Here is a 22,277-nt window from a genome sequence, read left to right as displayed (position 1 = left end):
GTATTTCCCTCAGGTGACAAAGAAAGTAGCACCCATGTTTTCTTATCACATTCCCCAAATTTGGGGCAGAAGGGTAAATGGGATTGATGGTGCTGTCAGAATTCAAACATTAAAAATGGAGTCAGACTATTATGTCCTTTCCTTTGCTTTAATTGTTTATTCTTGTATTCAACACATTATCTCCTTAGCTAGATTAAGCTAGGTTAAACTCAAGTGTTCTTGACTGGGGAATTATTCTTTCCATTTAAGATGTCATTTTTTTTTGTTGATACTTAATATTTTATTGGTTTAGTTCTTAAAGGCAATCATAATTTTTATGTTATTAGGAAAGTATGATAAGATAACTGGGAATAGTTTAGAATTTTCTCAACTTAATAAATTAGTACATTCATAACTTGCAAAATTGGCTTTCTGTTCTTCCTCAGCTGCCTAGATGCTTCAGTGAATGTCCAGTTCCTTAAATTCTGAAAGCTGTAAGCCACATAGTTGAAATAAGCTACTTACATCTGTTTCTGTGAGAGACTGCCTCTCTGTTGTTTCCAAACTATGTATTGTGCCATTGGGACATGAAGAGGAAAATCTCAGAAAGGAAGAAACTTGAGGGAAAGACCAAAAGCTCTATGTACATATTACCCTCAAGTCCTTGGCCATCTCATGAACTGCACATGCACAGGATCAGACCTTTATAAAGATTCATGTGGTAACTGATTTTTAAATGGGTACAGCTTAGAGATGAGGCAGTACAGTATAAGTATGAAACAATCAAGTGGAAAGACACTCAACACCTGGGCCTCAGACATCATACTAATTTTGCAACCAGTTAAGTGTTAAGTTGAACAGATAATTTAACCACCATGTGCTTACTTCTCCTCTAAAATGTACATGATTAGGAGTTTATTCTACCTTTAAAATAACATGATTTTGTAGTGTAAAGGTGAAGCATTTCCTCTTCTGTTCTCTAAGAGGAGAAATTATAAACAGTAAGATAAATTTTTATAAAATTAAGTTGCTTGAAACCAGTATAGTTAATATTTTAAAGTAGTGGTCATTTTGTCTTTAAGTTCAATGAAAAGTGGTTTGAAAATAGTATAATTTTTCCAATGAATTTTAAGGGTCATCATATCTTGAACATTAACTGTAATTCAATGGACTTCACATTGGAAAATTATGTGAATAATAATACTCTTAAATAAAATATTTGGTATTTTATTTAAAATATTTTAACCTTTATATTTATCTACCTACTTATTTATTTTTATTTTAGATGGGTCTAGGAAAGACAATCCAGGCAATTGCCATCGCTTACTTCTATAAGGAGGAATGGCCTCTTTTAATAGTGGTCCCTTCATCTCTGAGGTACCCTTGGACAGAAGAAATAGAGAAATGGATCCCAGAGTTAGGTCCAGAGGAAATCAATGTTATTCAGAATAAAACTGATGTTGGGTAAGAACAACTTTTTAATCTTTTGGGGGACAAAAGTGCTAAACATTTGTATATACCAAATAAGTCTCTATATTATAAAGTAGATTTATTCTGGGCTTAAAATGCAGTTGTCATTATGAACAAAAACAACAACAAAAATGTGATTGTTGTGTTGGTACTGGCTGTTAAGGAGCTCTTCCATTTTTATTAAAAGGTAGAGAACTGCAGAAGACTGACTCTGTCCTTTATTTTCACTAGTGATATAGAAAATGCAAAGTGACATGGTTTATTTTTAAGGCATTTACTTGTCAAATATGTAATTCTATATACTGATTGGGATCAAAGCACTGAACATACAAAAATGAATAAGACATGTCTACTGCCCTCACCGATCTTAACGATATAGTAATGGAAATAAATATGTAAATGAATAATTAAAGTACAGTATGATAAAGAATAGTATAGATGTATGAATTACAGAGATAGTTCAAAAGATCAGGGTCACTTTAGCCCAATGTTTTTCTGCATGAGATGGTACTTTGTCTTTTCCCCACACTTCAGCATTCTGGGGCCAGGGACATTTTTGTTGTCATGATGACAGGGACTCTACTGTCCATGAATGGGAGGGGCCAAGACTGTGAATTTCTCTGGAGGGTACTAGACAGCCCTGCAATAGTATTGTCCAGCTCAAAATCCCAGTAGCATCTGGCTTTAAAAACTCTGCTATTCTGTTTGTGGGAAGGTTTCATGGAATAGTCAACAAATATTTGAGTATCCACTTTATTCATGATCATAGGTGCATGGAAGCAAATGTTCTCAGAAAATAATGTTCTTATCCTACTAAAATATGGCTTGCTGGATGTCAAAATCTTCCAAAAACCACTTATCAAAAAAATGGATTTAATTAACAATTTTAAATTTTGGATCCATGTTTATTATAGTTGAAGACTATAAAGTTTTAAGAGAAATTGGGTTTCGTTACTGGTACCATCTCCTCTTATTTTTCCTCTTGTTTTTTTTTTTGTATTTTTTACCAAAAGTTTTATTGTTTATGATAAAATGGTTACTGAATATTTTTTAAAGTACATGAATTTTCTTTTCTAGGAGAATATCGACCAGCAAAGTGACAGTTCTGGGTTATGGTCTCTTAACGACAGATGCGGAGGCTTTGATAAACACACTGAATAATCAGAACTTCAACGTAGTGATAGTGGATGAATCACACTACATGAAGTCCAGAAATGCAAGTCGCAGCAAGATTTTATTGCCAATAGTACAGAAAGCCAAACGAGCCATTCTTCTTACAGGAACTCCAGCTTTGGGAAGACCTGAAGAGGTATTAAAATCCCTATAATTTGGGCTTTAAAAACAAAAACAAAAACAGAACATTGAATAAAACACCTATTGTGAAATTTTAAATTAGATGCCTCAAATGGCAGAAGAGTACTTTGGGAATTTCTAGGTGGCTCTTAATGATTAAATATATATTTTACTATGACTTTTTATATATTTACATGTGAACCTTAGCCATGCTTGTGAGTTCCTACTTTTAAAAAAGTTTTTACCTTTATTATAAGGTTTTCATATCTGGTACAAATTTGTAAATAACATTTGTGTTCTTCTGATTGTTCTGTGGCCTTAATCTTCATTCTCTCTAATCTATTCTACATTATAAACTCCTTACGATTGGAGTTGTATCAACTTTTTATCTTTTATTAAGATATATCATATTTTATACTGTATTCTATAATCTCTTTCTGTTTCACTTTAAGATCCACACTTGGGAAGGTAGAAAATTATGGGCAGACCAAATAGTGTATCTGCTTAGAATGTAGGAATAAAGCATTAGATGCCCCACTTAGCTTTTACTACTCTGAGAGGCAGGTGGGGTAAGGAGTGCTTAAAGCATTAGGAAGAAGAAATAATGAATGAAACTCTTATGAGTCTGTAAGGGTCACTGTAATCCAGGGAAGTTCTGTCTATTAAAGCATTTACTTTCAACCCTATTTCAATTTTATTATTGTTTAAGATTTTATTTATTTTTAGAGAAAGGGAAAGGGAGGAAGAAAGAGAGGAAGAGAAACATCAGTGCATGGTTGCCTCTCTCATGCCTCATACTGGGGACCTGGCCTACAACCCAGGCATGTTCCCTAACTGGGAATCAAACCAGTGACCCTTTGGTTCTCAGGCCAGTGCTCAATCCACTGAGCCACACCAGCCAGGGCTCAATTTTAAAAATATACCCTACAAACTCATCTAATAGAAATGCAGATGGATGGACAGATGATAAATAGATGTATATGTAGTACATATAACTATACCTACATATATTAACATATATGTATACACATATAGACCTACATTAAGTTATTAATTTTTATAATCACATAAAAGCTAGAAACAGCCTATATACCCATTAATAAGAGACTGTTTAAGCATTTTACATTACATGTACACAATGAGTTGCTGTGTAGCCTTTAAACAGTGCTTCATTATTGTAATACATTGCTTATAATTTTTAAAACAGTAAGTACTTTAATGATGTCTAAGACATGTTTGGGACAAATTCTAATTGTATAACATGATCCTAGTTATATGAATAAAAGAGAATATGTACATATACTTATCTAGGCATAGAAAATCCATAAATGTGTATTTAAGAAAAGAATGGCAATTATCCCTAGAGAATAGTAGGGCAGGATTGGGGTGCTGCAAGGGAAGGAGGGACCCTGAGGAAGGAGAGGTAGATTTCCTCTTTAACTTTTGACTATTTTTTTAACTGGATTTATTATTGTAATAATAATTTTGTGAGAATGTTATAACACATCGAAAACACTTGTTTCAGCTTTTTATGCAGATTGAAGCTCTCTTTCCACAAAAATTTGGAACATGGACTGACTATGCCAAAAGATACTGTAACGCACATGTCAGGTATGAGAGACTTTTTTCTATAAGCTTTAATCCTCACATGTACTGTGAACATTAAGCTTTATTAGTCATTCCTTGTTCCAGTGTTTTGCAAATTTGTGGTGGCTCTGGATTAATTTCTTCAAATAAATTTTTATGTGATGACCTATGTATTAAATAAATGGATAATGACAGTTTTTCTTTTTATTTCCTTTTTGTTAGCAGTTTCTTGTGTATTTCCTGGAGATACTCTATGCACAAAAAATCACATAGAATTATATGTATAATAATACTTAATTTTTATTTCTACATATTTAGTAGTATAATGTATATACTGTTCTGCAGTTAGCTGTCTTCACCAAATTTGTATTGGAGATCTTTCCAATCAGTAACTGAAAGAGCTTTGGCATTGTTTTTTAATTTTTAATATTTTTTCCTTGTTTAAATCATTTTTAATTTTTCAGTTATAGTTGACATGGAACATTATATTAATTTCATTTGTACACCCTAGTGATTATACATTATATAACTTACAAAATGAACATCTTGATAAGTGTTGTACCCATCTGATACCATACATAGTTATTAGATTATTGGCTACACTTCCTATGATGTACTTTACATCCCCATGACCATTCTATAACAACCAGTTTGTACTTCTTAATCCCTTTACCTTTTTCCCCCATCCACCCTCACATCTGGCAACCATCAAAATGTTCTCTCTATCTATGATTCTGTTTCTGTTCTGCTTATTATTTTATTTTGTTTTCTTAGATTCAATCATTGATAGATATGTTTATGGCCATTTTGTTGTTCATATTTCTGGTCTTCTTCTTAAAGGAGACCCTTTTTAACATTTCATGTAATACTAGTTTGATGGTGATGAACTCCTTTAGCTGTTTCTTGTCTGGGAGGCTCTTTATCTGTCCTTAAATGCTAACTTTGCTGGATAGCATAATTTTGGCTATAGGTCCTTACTTTTCATCACTTTGGTATTTCTTGCCAATCCCTGCTGGCCTGCAAAGTTTCTGTTGAGAAATCAGCTGACAGTCTCATGGGAGCTCCCTTGTAGGTAACTAACTGCTGTTCCCTTACTGATTTTAGGATTCTCTGTCTGGTTTTAACCTTTTGTATTTTAATTATGATGTGTCATGGTGTGGGCCTCTTTGGGTTCGTCTTGTTTGGAATTATCTGTGTTTCCTAGACTTCTGTGTCTATTTCCTTCACTAGGGTAGGGAAGTTTTTTGTAATTATATTTTCAAATAGGTTTTCAATTTCTTATTCTCTCTTTTCTTCTTCCAGCATTCCCATGATACTTGTGTTTGAAGCTGCCCCAGAGGCTCCTTACTCTATCTTCATTTTTTTTTGGATTCTATCTTGTGTTTTTTGGATTCTATCTTGTGTTCTAGCTATACTTGTGTTTGAAGCTGCCCCAAAGGCTCCTTACTCTATCTTCATTTTTTTCTTTTTACTGTTCTGATTGGGTGGAGGGTTTTTTATTTTGTTGCTTCCTTTTATTCCAAATTGTTGATTTGATTCTTGGCTTCATCTACTTTACTGTTGATTCCCAGTGAATTATTCTTCATTTCAGTTAGTATATCCTTCATTTCTGACTGGTTCTTTTTTTATGGTTTCCATGTCCTTTTTTATGATGTCGAAGTTTTCACTAAGTTCATTGAGCATTCAAGTTCATTGAATTCTGCATCCAGTAGACAGTTTGTCTCCATTTTGTTTAGTTCTTTTTCTTGATTTTGTTCTGTTCTTTCTTTGGGATATGTTTCTTTGTCTCCTCATTTTGGCTGTCTCCCTGTGTTGGTTTCTATGTAATTAAAGTTGCTATGTGCCCGAGGCTTTGTAGAGTGACATTATATAGTAGGTGTCCTATAGGTTCCAGTGGCACAGCCTTCCTATTCACCCAAACTGGGCACTCCAGGTACAGCCTGCCACCCAAGTGTGGGCTGTGTATACCCTCCTGTTGTGGTTAAGCCTAGATTGCTGTTGGCACCTCAAAGGGAGGGATTTACCCCCCTGCGGAACAGCTGCAAGGACTGGCTACAGCCACCAACTACCATGGAGGGTCAGATGTGCAGGGCTCTGGTTCCCTGATTCTGCCCCTGAGTGTGTCACTTGTGGAGGTGGTTGGGTTAGTTAGTGCTTTGATGTGGTCTGAAGCTATTCACCAGGTGTGATATCTCTGGGACCTTGCAGGAGCTGCAGGCCAAGGTCAGCCACTGCCTGTGTTCTGCTTGGGGCCACCTAATATGAGCTACAAAGTGACCTTCAGGTGGCTATTACTTGTGCTGGGCTTGGAGGTGCACAGGAGAGGCCAAGCTGTGAACCAAGGCCAGCTGCTGCTAGTGCCAGGCCTAGGGCAATTTAGTGGGAGATACAGGGTTCACTGAGACCAGATGCTGCTTGTTTGAGAGATTTTACAAAAGTCTGAGGCATGAGCCAAGATGGGCCATTTATATGGGCCATCTGGAAACAGCCTGGGTAGGCCTGCAAGTTGGGCGATACGAGGTCTCAAGGAATCTCCAAGGGGTGACGATGGGGGTGAGCCAGGTTGATGCAGCCTACCTGCTGGCTTTGTTGAAGGAGAGCTCATAAAAGGAATGATAACTTCTACTAGCACTTTTACATGGTAGAAAGCTTCCCCCTCAATCTGTCGCCCTGATACCAGACAATTCTGTTCATACCAGTAGGTAGCTGGTACCTTTCAAGTTGCAGTGGAGCTCAGAGGGAGTGAGTCAGAGTATATCCATGCACAGGTCCTTTAAGAGGAACTGCCTGGGACTTTAGAAGCTGTCTGTCTCACTCAGCCACAATCCACACTGGGTTTCACAGTCATAAGTTGTAGGGACTTCCCTTCCTGGCACTGTAACCCTAGGCTGGGAGGAACTGGTGTGGGTCTGGGATCCCTTGCTCTTCAGAGTGGACCTCCACAGCTGTGACACCACACCCAGTTTTTATCTGCTGCATATGGGTATGGGACCAGCCTGCTCTGCATCTCCACCCCTCCTACCAGTCTCTAAGCAGCTCTTTCTTTAAATCCCTAGTTGTAGGACTTCCATTCCACTGGGTTTCAGGTTGTTTCAAATGATAGTTGTTCTGTAGTTTAGTTGTAATTTTGACATGGTTGTGGGAGGATGAGAGTACCATGTTTACCTACACTGCCATCTTGACCAGAAGTTGGCATTTCTTTTAAATGCTGTATGTGATCCACTGTTTGAATGCACTATAATTTGTTTACCTAGCCTTTTGCTAATAGGCATTTGTTTGTGGTATCTAGCTGTTACATACAATGCAGCAATAAATATCGTTGCACATGGTGAAGGGTAGTATAGTGGTAAAGAACATGCAAGACAAGATGTATACCACCTGTGTTTTATTTTCACATCCAGTATTAGATGTTTCATGTTAGGAAAGTAACTTTACCTCCCTATACTTAGTTTCTTCAGCTCTAAAAACAGAGAATAATTATTTCTGCCTCTGACAGTTAGTATGAGACTGACGTGAGATAATATTTATAAAGGCCTTGAACAATGACTGGCAAACAGTGAGCACTCAATTATTGGCTATTTTAATATTTCATATCACACACAGGAATAAATCTGTCAGATGAATTTATAGGAGTAGAATGTGCATTTTTATATTTCATAGATTTTTACAAATTATTCTACATAGAAGTTATACAAATTGATATTCCCACCAGCAGTAAGATTGTCTCTTTCCCCACACTTTGCCAACATGTTCTAATATAAATTATTTTATTCTTGTTAATGTGATCTGATAGTAATTTTAATACACATTTGTTTTCTTTTTTTTTACATTGGTCTTCTTATGTTATTAAATGCACTCAAACATTTTCTCATACATATAAGAATCATTTGTCCTTTTTTCCTGTCAGTTGTTCATGTTCTTTGTCCTTCATTCTACTAAATTTATCGGCATTTTTTTCTTATTGATATAATGGAAATCTTTATATAATATGAAACCAACTATCCAAGGTGAATGCTCAGACAAGATAGTACAACCAAAAAAAAAAAACAAACCACACACACAAGGGCCTTTTCTACTTAAGACTATAATGTAGCCCTGGCTGGTGTAGCTCAGTGGATTGAGTGTCAGCCTATGAAACGAAAGGTCACCTCTTCAATACCAGTCAGGGTACATGCCTAGGTAGCGGGCCAGGTCCCTAGTTTGGGGTGTACGAGAGGCACCAATCCATCTGTATACCTCTGACATACCAATGTTTCTCTCCCTCTCTTTGCCCTTCCTCTTTCTCTAAAAATAAGTAAATAAAAATTTTTTTTAAAAAGCCTGCAAATGTAGAAATCTAAACAAGGACCATTTCTAGTTGAGACTATAAATGTGGAAATCTTCAACATTAGGATAATCCAGAAGCTGATTAAAAGGCTAATATATTAACCATATGCAAATGGAACTCTTATGAGGCATGCAAGCACAGTTTAATATTAGGTAATATATTAATATAATTAACCATGTTAACAACACAAGGAAAATCCTTATCATCTCCATATATGCTGAGAAATGTTTGATAGAATTCAGCATCCATCCTTGATTATGTATAGTCTTTAATAAATTTTAACGTGTATATATGTGTATGATTTTAACTGTATACACAGATATACAATATATATGTTTGTGTATGTGTGTATGCTTTAAGTCCAAAGCCACTGTCACATAAAACAGTAAAATCAAGGCCAGGATGTTCCCTGTCACCAGTTTACCTTTATTCTGGAGATACTAATCAGTTCAATTCCTCAAAAGTAAAGTGAAGTAAATATTGGAAAGCAAAAGGCAAAATTATCGATATTTGCCAGTGATATTATTCTTTTGAAAGACCTAAGAAGATTGGCCAAAAAACCTTCAAAACAAAAAAGAATTAATTAAGGTGTCCTAGTCCAAAGTTTCTATTAAATATTCAGTCTTTCTCTTGATAAATAATAATTCATTTTAAGATATAATGCCAGATAGGCAACATTCTAGTTATTATTGACAAACCCTTAGTCACATTCCTGAAGACTGTAAATGCCAAAGTTTGCCTACATAAGAGAAACATATTAACTGGATTAAAAGTTTTCATGGGACAGCAGAAGTGTATGCCTGTTCCTTTCTTGCTTATTAGCACAAACACTGTTTCAAAGAAAAGTGTATCTTTATGAAGTGCTTTATGATTGGGAGATTGTGTCCTATTTTCTGTTTACTAGAGGAAGCCATTTCAAAATTATCATGCTTCTTAAATGGTATTTTCTTCCAGATTCCAATTCAAAAGTTTTATGGTATTCTTTACTTCTTTACTTTGAAAGGACTATGATTTTGTAGACTCTGGTTCAAGTCAAGGCACTTCCTGGCATTCTAAGTTAGTCTGTGGAATGTTAAATTTTTTCCATAATGTTCTCATTCTATGAAGGTGTCATTTTCACATTATAATTTTGCAGAAAGAAAATTATGGTTAGTTATTCAGTTCTAGACTCATATTTTATATTTGAAATGTCATGACCATATTCAAAATAAAGTTAAGTGAAGTTTGAGCAAAAATATACACTTTGCCTTTACAAATTCATTATATAAGTGATGACAAACAGAAGTGTACTAGTTTGAATGTGGTTTGGAGATGAGAAGTCTGTAGGTATGGTGACCATCTTTGAGTTGAGAGGCACAGAGAGAGCATTACTTGGTCAAAGTATCCCATATCCAAAAATCCCTTACATTATTCACTGTACTAGGTTATGTTGAGAGGAAGATATAAATACAAATATGATTTGGAGAGGGCAGCACATTCGGTTGTCAACCACGAGCACTACAGAGCCAGGAAAGACTGTGCAGATCACTCAGCCCCGCTCTGCCATTTTGTAGATCCCTGGCAAGCTTAGATGGCTGTCCCTGTGTCTGACCTCCTCTTACTTTTTTTTCAGTAAGAAAGTAAGAAAGACTTAGGGAATGGTAACTTTAATAAATGTCATTTTACATAGAAAAAGAGATCACACATATAATTCAACCAAGCATCCTATTTCAACAGCCATCTTCAAAAGCTGTGAAAAGACATATTTGCCCTTCCTGATGTCATGCTTAAAGGTTATGAATATCCCAGAATATCTTTATAGTAATTTATCAAATTTTATAAATGTTCTTCATCACTGTTATTTTGTGCTGGTTCCACCTGATAGGAGAAATAGTTGTTTAAATTTTTATGAAAGGGAAAATTATGGATAGTGATACCTATTAAATATATTTATAGCCTTTCCCCAAAAAATGTTAATTAATAGGTCATTGTCAGCTTCCAGAAATGTCTCTTGTGAAATTGCATGGTACTTTGTCCTCAGCACTGTCACATTTAATTCTCATGCATGGCTAAATAGAGATCAGATCTATTCCATTTTCAAATGGCTCAAATCTGAGAGAAATACTTAATATACTATATACCAGAGATAAGTTTGAAAAAGAATTAGATAAAAATTAATAGGATTAATACTTCACTTATGCTTAGAAAGTCTGCTTTGTGTGGAAGGGATTTGAGAAAACACTATTATCAGAGTTCAGTTCAAAAAGATTTCCCTACACTAAATAGAAGTCCAATAATCTGTCTTAACTTATAAAAATAATTTAAAGTAATATTAGGACACATTAATCAAAGAAACATCAGGGTAAGGATTGGTGCTGCTCCACTCATTGATTAGAGCATATCTGGAGTATGGTTTAATTTTGAATTAATCCATTCATTCAAAAAATATTTATAGGGTACCTGTTATATGCCATGCCATGTGCTAGGTAGGCATCAAGTATGCATTAGGGAATAAGACTCACATGGTCCCAGCCTTCAGTGAGTTTTTAATTCAACTAAGTAGATGATTACATTTGTGATGAGTGTCGTAAAAGGGAAGTAAAGGATGCTATGGCAGAGTTTAACAGAGTGAATTAATCAAGTAATAGAGGACAGAAGAAAGCATCCTGTAAATGATAATTATTTGTTTGCATTCCAGAAAGAGAAATCTATATGCTAAGACCTAAAGCAAGAGACTGCTATGCCTTTGAGAAACTAAAAGAAGTCTAGTTCAGCTGAATATTCTTAAGCTAATGGAGTCTTGGTCAGTCTTGTTCTTTATCATAATAAGAGTGTTTTGTTTTGTGTTTTAGTTATCAGTATTGAGGGGTTATTTATTGTGATAAAATATGCATAAGAAAATTTACCATTTTAGCAATTTTTAGGTGTAGAGTTCAGTGACAGTAAGTACTTTTACGTTGTTGTGCAACCATTCCCACCATCCTTCTCCAGAACCCTTTCATCTTCCCAAACTGAAGCTCTGTGCCCAGTAAATAATAACTCCCTATTTACCTCCCACCCAGCCCATGACTGTGGGATTTTAAAGCAAGAAAGGGATGTGGATGATTTTATTTACTAGTTTTCTTTTTTTTCTTTTGACAATATTTCCATATGGTTAGAAATTCTAAACCAATAGTTGTGAGTATATACTTTGAAAAACCTCCCTTTTACCTCAGTTTCCCTTCTTTAGAGTATAGGCAAATATAGAGTCCAGCAGAAGTAAGGCTTGCTTGAATATGGTTGATAGGGCACATGAATGTCTCACATGAGATGGACAGCAATTTGAACATTTCACCTAAAATGTCATGTGGTGTGCTTGAATGTGATATTGTTATGTTACATAATTACATGCTTATGGTTTTGTAATAAAAGATTTTGTAATAAAAAAGGGGCATTATTTGTGCCAGGCTCTGTATCTATATAGTTTTTTATTTTCTGTATGTAGTTATTAATCTTTCTACAGAAATTGTGTGCATTTGCAAGCAAATTTATATCTTTTACATAAATTGCAGTATATTATAAGCATCAATGTGTTTGTGCTTCCCTTATTCTTTTTTTTACATACATAAATAATTTCACCCTTTTTATGGCTGCATGGTATTGTTGAGAATACATCATAGTTTCTGAGGTGGTGGGAAGTTGAAGGAGTTTGCACGTGATGATTTCTGTCTTATCTGTGAAATGCAACAGAGAGTCATGTGCTCAGAGAAATGGAAAAGTGGAAGGTTAAAAGTTTGATGAATATTAAAAAATGAAAAATTTGATAAATGTTGACATGGTTTGAAATTTTGCCTAATGGGAGCATGAGATAACAACACTAGTGTGTTATAATTGGTAGCATCATTGAGTACCTATTTGAGATCAGTAATTGTAGATTTGTAAAGGAGCCAGTCTTTCCTAAGGTATGATTTTCCCAGCAGCACCCAGCAGGCTAGGTACAGGCTTGGAAAAGGCTTATAGTTGGAGCCATTAAAGATTTTTTTTCATGAGCTTTTGATGCATGGACCTTGGGACACGGAAAATTATGCTACAATGGTAATAACAAAGCTAATGTATGGACTCAGCAATGAAAACATGGCAAGGATGGATGTGAAGACAAGAAAGATATTGTAGATACAGTGAAAGTGGAGCACTCAGTTGACAGAAAGGTTCTGATGAGATAGTAAAGATATAGTGGGTATAAATTAACAAGTGGGCTGGAATGATGGGGATAGTTTGAATTTATCACGTAGAGCTGTTTTTCACGACCGTTTATCGGCATGGAGTGGAATGAATGATTGGAGTAGATTTTACAAGGTCACTGGAGACAAGAAATACAAGGGATTAAGAAGGAACTGAAAGTCCTATTTTAAGAAGCATGTTAACAAATGAAAACATATCTTGGAAAGGGTGACCAGAATAATGAGGGGACTTCAATATTGAGTTATACAAATGCCTAATATTATTGATTGCCTGCTATATTTAAGACATTATTTCAGAGCTGCTGGCAACAGTAAGATGAGTAAGACATAGTGCCTGACCTTATGAAGCCTATAGGAATTTGAAAAAGAGAAGACTTAGAGGGAACAAGTATTTAAATATTAAAGACCTGTCATTTTGAAAGAAAATTACACATTTGTCTTTGTGGCCTCAGAGGGCAAACTATTATCAAGTAGTAAAACTTAATAGAGGAGTAGATTTTAGCTTAACATGAGTAAGAACTTATAAAGTATACATACTTATATATGTATTTTTGACAATAAAACAATAAAAACATGTAACACTATAACAATAAAAGTGGAAAAGAAAAATACTATAATCTATACTAACAAGTAAATTATTTTCATTTTTTCTTTATTTCTACCTTGTCTATAGATCTAATAATTTTTAGTTTTGTTTTTTAATATATTTTATTTATTATGCTATTACAGTTGTCTCATTTCTCCCCTTCATTCCCCTCCATCCTGCACACCCTCTCCTACCCACATTCCCTCCCTCTGGTTCATGTGAATGTGTCATAAGTTCTTTAGCTTCTACATTTCCCATACTATTCTTACCCTCCCCCTATTTTCTACCTACCATCTATACTACTTATTCTCTGTACCTTTTCCCCCTCTCTCCTCCTCCTACTCCCCTGTTGCTAACCCTCCATGTGATCTCCATTTCTGTGGTTCTGTTCCTGTTCTACTTGTTTGCTTTGTTTGCTTTTGGTTTTGTTTTAGGTGTGGTTGTTAATAATTGTGTTTGCTGTCATTTTACTATACATATTTTTTTTCTTCTTTTTCTTAGATAAATCCCTTTAACATTTCATAAAATAAGGGCTTAGTGATAATGAACTCCTTTAACTTGACCTTATCTGAAAAGCACTTGATCTGCCTTTCCATTCTAAATGAAAGCTTTTCTGGATAGAGCAATCTTGGATGTAGGTCCTTGCCTTTCATGATTTGGAATACTTCTTTCCAGCCCCTTCTTGCCTGTAAGGTCTCTTTTGAGAAATCAGCTGACAGTCTGATGGGAACTTATTTGTAGGTTACTGTCTTCTTTTCTCTTCTGCTTCTAGGATTCTCTGCTTCATTTTAATCTTGGGTAATGTAATTATGATGTGCCTTGTTGTGTTCCTCCTTGGGTCCAACTTCTTTGGGACTCTCTGAGCTTCCTAGACTTCCTGGAAGTCTATTTCCTTTGCCAAAATGGGGAAGTTCTCCTTTATTATTTGTTCAAATAAGTTTTCCAGTGATTGCTCTTCCTCTTCCCCTTCTAGTACCCCTATAATTTGGATGTTGGATCGTTTAAAGATGTCCTGGAGGTTCCTAAGTCTCTCCTCATTTTTTTAATTCTTATTTCTTCATTCTTCTTCTGGTTGTTTGTTTTTTCTTCCTTCTGGCCCACTGCATTGATGTGAGACCCAGCTCTCATTCCATCACTACTGGTTCCCTGTGCATTTGCCTTCATTTCACTTAGTGTAGCCTTCATTTTTTCATTAATTTGCTACCAAAATCAACCAATTCTGTGAGCATCCTGATCACCAGTGCTTTGAACTGTGCATCTGATAGGTTGCTTATCTCTCAGTCGCTTAAAAAAAACTGATTGAGGGGCTTTCAATTCTGTTTGAGCCATCTTTTTCCCCCCCTTTGGTCTGGTCGCGCCTGCTACATATGAGGGGAGGAGCCTTAGGTGTTCACCAGGGCGAGGCACCCCAGTCGCCGGGTTGTGAAGTTATATGTGGGGGCAGGGTCCGAGAGGGAACAATGGCACTTGCTCCATTCTCTGTGGGACCTCAGTCCCTTCCACTGCTTCCCCTGAGCAAACTGGGCCCCTCTGGTGCCAATTCCCATGTGAGTGGGCTTGTGCACACTGTGGGACCCTCCAAGGACCTCTCCTGTAAAGCCGGGAGTCCCTCCCTGCACCTCAATCCCCACAGGTGTCCTTAATCAGTGCCCATGGCTCTATTTCCCAGTGCTGTGGTCCTGGGTTGCACGCAGTGCCTTGCTTCACAATCACCGCCTCACTGGGTCTGCCGGTTGCCACCCCTCAGCCAGGGTCTGCCAGCTGCCCCTTTGAGTTCAGGGTCCACCCACTGCGGTCTTGCACGACCTGGATGCCTCAAGCACCCAGTCCCAATGCTCTCTGCTCTTCAAGTCAAGACCCGTGCCCAGCTGCACAACTCTGCCCCTCCTACTGGTCTATTTTCTTGGTTGTCCAACTTCCATTGAGATCAGTTTTCTGTCAGTTTTGGTTGTTATTCTGTTTCTAAATTGTTGTCTCTATCTTGGTTGTGCGAAGAGGCACAGTGTGTCTACCTATGCCTCCATCTTGGCCGGGAGTCCCTAATTTTTAGTTTTAATAGATTCTGATTGTAGTGCTATCATCTGCTAATTTCACGTAGCATCACCTTGTCCCATGGTTTAAAATTGTCTTTATAAGATTTTTATTTCCTTTGTTTTTACTAATTTACAGAAGCTTTATTGCTTTTGGAAAAATGATTTATGCTTATTCTAATAAATCAAAGAGAAAACATTTTAATTAGTAAAAATTCAACTCAAATCACACTGTCCACAGATAACCATTCGTAATTTGTTTTGGTAACTTTCTCTCTAGATAGTTTTTCTGCTTAAGTACATAAGGATAGATAGGTAGGTAGGTAGGTAGGTAGATAGATAGATAGATAGATAGATGATAGATAGGCAATTTTATCTAAATAGAACCATGTTATGCATAGTCTTCTGTAATACACTCTTTAGTAAAACACTATTTTAGGAGATCTTCTATATTGGTAACTAGAATAAATAATTTTGATGGGCTACATGATACTACCTTTTGTGTATGATACTGTGCCATTAATTTTTTAAATTCTATTTCAGTATGTTTTATTGATTATGCTGTTAGTTGTCCCAATTATTTTCTCTTTGCCCCCATGCACCTAGTAACCCACTTGCCTCAAAATACCACCCCCTTAGTTCATGTCCATAGGTCATGTGTGTTCTTTGGCTCCTCCATTTCCTATACTATTCTTAACATCCACCTGTTTATTTTGTTCCTACCAATTATGCTTCTTGACTCCTGCACCATTTTCTCACTTCTCCCCTTCCCCTCCAAGCTTACAACCTTCCAAATAATCCCCATACCTATGATTCTTTTCCTGTTCTGGTTGTTTCCTTAGTTTGTTTTTGTTTTTGTTTTTGTCTTAAAATTCAGTTGTTGATAGTTGTGAGCTTGTTATCATTTTACTGTTCATAGTTTTGATCTTCTTCTTTTTTCTTAATTTAGTCCCTTTAACATTTCATGTAATAATGGCTTGGTGATGATGAATTCTTTTAGCTTTACCTTGTCTAGGAAGCACTTTATCTGTCTTTCAATTCTAAATGATGGCTTTGCTGGATAGAGTAATCTTGGATGTAGGTCCTTGCTTTCATGACTTTGAATACTTCTTTCTAGCCCCTTCTTGCCTGCAATATTTCTTTTGAGAAATCAGCTGGTAGTCTTCTGGGAACTCCTTTGTAGGTAACACTCTCCTTTTCTCTTGCTGCTTTTAAGATTCTCTCCTGCCCTGGATGGTGTAGCTCAGTGTATTGAGTGCCAGTCTGTGAACCAAAGAGTCACTGGTTTGATTCCCAGTCAGGGTACATGCCTGGGTTGTGGACCAGGTCCCCAGTTGGGGGTGTGTGAGAGGAAACCACACATTGATGTTTTTCTCCCTCTCTTTCTCCCTTCCTTCCCCTCTCTCTAAAAATAAATAAATTAAAAAATTTGTGGGGGGAAAAAAAACAATTCTCCCCTTATCTTTAATCTTGGGTAATGTAATTATGATGTACTTTGGTGTGTGCTTCCTTGGGTCCAACTTCTTTGGGACTCTCTGAGCTTCCTGGACTTCCTGGAAATCTGTTTCCTTTGCCAGATTGGGGAAGTTCTCCTTCATTATTTTTTCAAATAAGTTTTTAATTTCTTGCTCTTCCTCTTCTCCTCCTGGCACCCAAATGATTCAGATGTTGGAACATTTAAAGTTGTCCAGAAGTTCCTAAGCCTCTCCTCGGTGTTTGAATTCTTGGTTCTTCATTCTGTTCTGGTTGAATGTTTATTTCTTCCTTCTGCTCCAAATTTTTGATTTGAGTCCTTGTTTCCTTCCCTTCACTGTTGATTCCCTGTACGTTTTCCTTCATTTCACTTTGCATAGCCTTCCCTTCTTTCTCCATTTTGCAACCATCCTCAGCCATTTCTGTGAGTATCCTGATTATGAGTGTTTTAAACTCTGTATCTGATACATTGACTATCTCTTCATCCCTTAGTTCTGTTTTTGGAGTTTTGATCTGTTCTTTCATTTGGGCCATGTTTTTTTTTGTCTCTGCATACCTGTTACATTGTAAGGGGTGGAGCCTTAGCTGTTCGCCAGGGTGGGGCAAGCCATTTCACTGTGTTGTGACACTGTATGTGCGGGAGGGGTCCAAGAGGGAACAATACTGTTTCCTTGCCTCTTGGCCGGCTGTGTGGGTGGCTTTCCTGCTACCCACAAGCAAATTAGTCCCTTCTAGTGCTGATTCCTGGGTGGGTGGGCTTGTGTACTTTCTAGAACCCTGTGGGTCTCTCCGGTGAAGTCTCCTGTGAGGCTGGGAATTTCTCCCTCCACTGCATCCTCCACAGATTTTTCAGCCAAAGGTTTTCAGGCTTTATTTCCCTGTGCTAGAACCCTGGGTTGTGCTGTCTGTCACTCCCCAGTTGTTCCTCTGGTCTTATCTGCACTCAAATGTGGGACCATCAGGTCCGCCAGCTGCTGCCTTGCTCTGTGTCTTCTCCATCCAGGCTGTCTGTCTCTGCTCCTCCTACCAGTCTGAACAAATGTTTCTTCTTTAACTCCTCGGTTGTCAGACTTATAAACAATTTAGTTTTCTGGCACTTGTTATTTTTGGCTTTCACATTTGTTGTTGTCCTTTTTTTGGTTGTGCAAGGAGGCAAAGTATATCTACCTATGCCTTCATGTAGGCTGGAAGTCTCTCTATCTTTAACCCTTGGCATTTTAATTATGATGTGTCTTGGTGTGGTCCTCTTTGGATCGAACTTGATTGGGACTCTCCGTATTTCCTGGACTTGCATGTCTACTTCCTTTGCCAAATTAGGGAAGTTTTCTTTCATTATTTTTTCAAATAGATTTCCAATTTCTTGTCCTTTCTCTACTTCTGACACCTCTATCATGTGAAGGTTGGACCTCTTGAATTTTTCCCAGAGGCTGCTTATACTAGTGTCATTTTTTCCTTGATTTTCTTTTTCTTCTTGTTGCCCTTTTTTTTCCTAAAGGTTTTATTCATTTATTTTTAGAGGGAGGAAGGGAGGAAAAAGAGAGGGAAAGAATTGTCAATGTGTTGTTGCCTTCCCCATGCCCCTTACTAGGTACCTGGCCTGCAACCCAGGCATGTGCCCTAGACTGAGAGTTGAACCATCAACCCTCTGATTCGCAGGCTGGTACTCAATCCACTGAGCCTCACCAGCCAGGGCTCTTCTTTTCTGATTGGTTGTTTTTTGCTTCCTTACATTCCAGATCATTGATTTGATTCTCAGATAGATCCATTCTCCTGTTATTTCCCTGTAAATTGTTCTATATTACAATTAGTGAATCCTTCATTACTGACTGAGTCTTTTTTATGCTACTGAGGTATTCATTAAGGTTCTTGAGCATTCTTATATGCAGTGTTTTGAACTCTACATCTGATAGATTGCTTATCTCCATTTCATTTAGCTTTTTCTCTGGAGTTTTGATCTGTTCTTTCATTTGGGCCATGTTTCTTTGTGTCCTCATTCTGGCAGCCTTCCTATGTTATTAGGTAGAGCTGCTTTGACTCCATGTCTTGGTAGTGTGGCCTAATGTAGTAGGTGTCCTATAGGGTCAATGGCCCAGCCTCAGTTATCACCCAAGCTGGGTGTTTGAGGTATGACCTTCATATAGGCTGAGTATACCCTCTTGTAGTTGAGCCTTGATTACTGTTGACAGATCAATGGGAGGGATTTACCCAGGCCAGTCAGCTGCAGGGATTGGCTATGGCCACTTACCACCAACCTCTACCCTCCACAGAGGATCAGCTTTTCAGGGGCAGTATGGGAGTGCTCCAAGTGGTCTATATCAGTCCACTGCGTAAACTGGCCCTGGGTTTCTGGGTGGTACAGGCTAAGGTCAGCTCCTACCTGTGTTTAGCCCAGTTCTGCCCTTCCTGAGTTCTAAAGCAGTCAAAGAAGGCTGCTACTTGGACATTCCTAGGCTAAGCCAAGCTGTGAAACTAACTAATCTGGCTGCTGCTAGTGCCGGGCCTGGAGCTCACTGAAGTCAGCTGTTGCTTGTTTGATTAGATTTAGGAAGCTGTGAAGTATGAGCCAAGACCAGTCATTCATATGGAAAAGTTGCTTGTGTGGGCCCGTAAGGTGGGTGGAATGGAGTCTCTAGGGATCTCCAAGGTGAGTCAAACAATGTTAGCTAGGTTGATGGAGTCTCAAATATGGCACCAGCCTGCCAGCCATGTGGCTCTCAATGGGGAGGGTTCAGAAAAGGGACAATTGCCTCTGCTTACCCTGATAACAGACACTTCAGCCTCTCCCAGTATGCCACTGGTGCCACACCAGTGCTGGAACTTAGAGGGAGTGAGTCTGAGTAGGTGAGTGTGTGGGGGGTTTTTTTTTAAAGAGGAACTGCTTGGGACTCCAGAAGTTTTTTCCACCGACTCAATCCCACCAGTTTTTGCATCCAAAAGTTGTGGGGACTTATCTCCCTGGCACTGGTACCCTGGGCTAGGGACCAAGTATGGGGCTGGGACTCCTCACTCCCAAGATATCCCTCCCAAAATTTTATACACTGCACGTGTGTGAGAGACCAGCCTGTTCCATATCTGTGCCCCTCCTACCAAACTCAGTGGATGTGGTTTCTTTAATTATGTAGTTGTCCATCTTCCATTTGACTTGATTTCTGATGTTTCTGAGTGATGGTTGTTCTATATTTTAGTTGTAATTTTGATGTGGTTGTGGGAAGAGGTGAGCCATGTCTGCCTATGCTGTGTCATCTTGACTGAAGTCTGTGCCATGTATTTTAGATGTATTATCTTGAATAAATTGAGATTTGGAAAGGTTCAGTAAGTTGTCCTGATCACAAAACTAAAGGTAAAAAGCAATAATTTAAACCCACCTTGCCTTCCATAATCTTTCCAATGTTTGAATTATTTGGTAATTCAGTGACTACATTTATATGAGTGGCTAAATAAATAGAATATATGGACTAAATAAATTAATACTCTCTAATGGAACAAGTAGTTGACTGTTTCATGGTCAACTTTTAATATTATAATTATTTCTCCTCCCCCGCTCATCTTTTTGTTTTCTACCTAGCCATCACTTCTTTTTTAACTTGAAGACCCCAGCACTTCTGTTAACTTCCGAAAGTTCTTATAGGCACATAAAATAATCTTTTTTCTTTTTTCCTGGAAGCCTCCCATCACACAGCCTTCCATTCTACTCCAGCCTGGGCTGGTTTTACTTTAGGCACGGTGCAGAGCTGCCATCCTGCATTTTCTTTTGCCATTCTACCCTATTAGATCTTCAAATTCCTGAATTCCATAGCTTTTGGTTTTTAGTTTATTTGGTCTTCTATTTAATACTTTATAATGTATTACATTATAATGTAAAATATTAAAAAGTTTAATATGTACAAAAGTAGACAGAATACTATAAGCCCCCCCATGAGCTTCCACATTTATTAATATATAGCCACACTTGGTTTACCTGTACTCCCATCTACCCTCACAACCCTATGTTGTTTGGAAACAAAGCCTAGACATCACAGTTTGTAAATGAAATATTTCAATACATATCTCTAAATAGTGAGGACTCTTTTAAAAAAACAGTTAATTATAATATCATTATCATGCCTACACAATTAAAATTAATAATAATCTCTTAATATCATTTAAAAATCTAGTAACTACTCAAATTTCCAGTTATCTAGTCAATATCATAATTTTACAGGTTTTTAAAAGTTTTTCCCTCATAGTTTGTTTGAATTGGCACCTAAAATAAGGCTCATATATTATAAATGATAAATATCTCCTATGTTTCTCTTAATCTCTTCATCTCCTCTATTTCCTTGTTTCATTTATTTATTTTAATTTGATGAAGAAGCTAAATTACCGTGACCTGGATTTCACAGCTTTGTGTTGTTCAGCATATTCCTTTTTTGTGTTTCCTGTTATTGCCCCTTTGCTGAGAGTTTTTATCATAAATGGGTGCTGGATCTTATCAACTGCTTTTTCTGTATCTTTTGATATGATCATGTAGTTTTTTTATCCTTTATTTTGTTTATGTGGTATATCACATTTATTGATTTGTGAAAATTATACCAACCTTGCATCTCTGGAATAAATCCCAGTTGATTATGGTATATGATCTTTATAATGTGTTGCTGGATCTGGTTAAATAGCAGTTTGTTGAGGATTTTAATATCTATGTTAATCAAGCATTTTGCCCTATAATTTTCTTTCTTTATAGTGTCTTTATCTGGTTTTGGAATCAGGATAATGCTGGCCTTGTAAAATAAGCTTGGGAGTCTTCCCTCCTCTTGAGTATTTTGGAATAATTTGAGAAAGATAGGTGTTACTTTTTCTTTGAATATTTGGTAAAATTTATTGAGTAGTATCAAACTACTCGGATGAATCACAAGATCACAGCTATGGGCAACTGATGATTGACAGTTTCAGCATGACATGTGCCCACTCATGCATCATGTCTTATGCAGAGTTTTTTTGGTAGCTCAGCTCTTCCTCAGTCCAGTTTGGCACCCTATGACTTCTGGCTTTTCCCAAAACTAAAATCACCTTTGAAAGGGAAGAGATTTCAGACCATCAGTGAGATTCAGGAAAATACAACAGGGCAGCTGATGCCAATTCCAATAAAGGATTTTGCAGAGTATCTTAAACAGTGAAAGGGATGCTGGAAGAACTGTGTGAGGTGCCAGGGTGCCTACTTTGAAGGTGACTGAGGAATCATTGTCCTCTGTACAATGTTTCTTATATCTTGTATCTTCTTCAATAAATGCCTCTATTTTTCATAGCGTGTGGCTGAATACTTTCTGGACAGACCTTGCATGTCTCAGAACACTGGA

The 22,277-nt window shown here is 37.2% G+C and overlaps 1 protein-coding gene across 1 annotated transcript in view; it reads left to right on the top strand.

The window, feature by feature from the left end:
• ZRANB3 (zinc finger RANBP2-type containing 3) overlaps positions 1 to 22,277 on the top strand; it is a 226,103-nt gene that overhangs the window by 108,900 nt on the left and 94,926 nt on the right. The window contains exons 4-6 of the mRNA XM_045826044.1: positions 1,265 to 1,443; positions 2,527 to 2,758; positions 4,268 to 4,353. Coding sequence (XP_045682000.1) covers positions 1,265 to 1,443; positions 2,527 to 2,758; positions 4,268 to 4,353 — 497 coding nt within the window. The remainder of the gene's footprint in view (positions 1 to 1,264; positions 1,444 to 2,526; positions 2,759 to 4,267; positions 4,354 to 22,277) is intronic.

Source organism: Phyllostomus hastatus, unplaced genomic scaffold, assembly GCF_019186645.2.
Source record: "Phyllostomus hastatus isolate PE091 unplaced genomic scaffold, TTU_PhHast_1.1 phas_scaffold_60, whole genome shotgun sequence".
In the NCBI taxonomy this organism is placed as follows: Eukaryota; Metazoa; Chordata; class Mammalia; order Chiroptera; family Phyllostomidae; genus Phyllostomus; species Phyllostomus hastatus.
The sequence above is the reverse complement of the archived record's forward strand: the minus strand, read 5'-3'. Positions and strand labels throughout refer to the sequence as shown.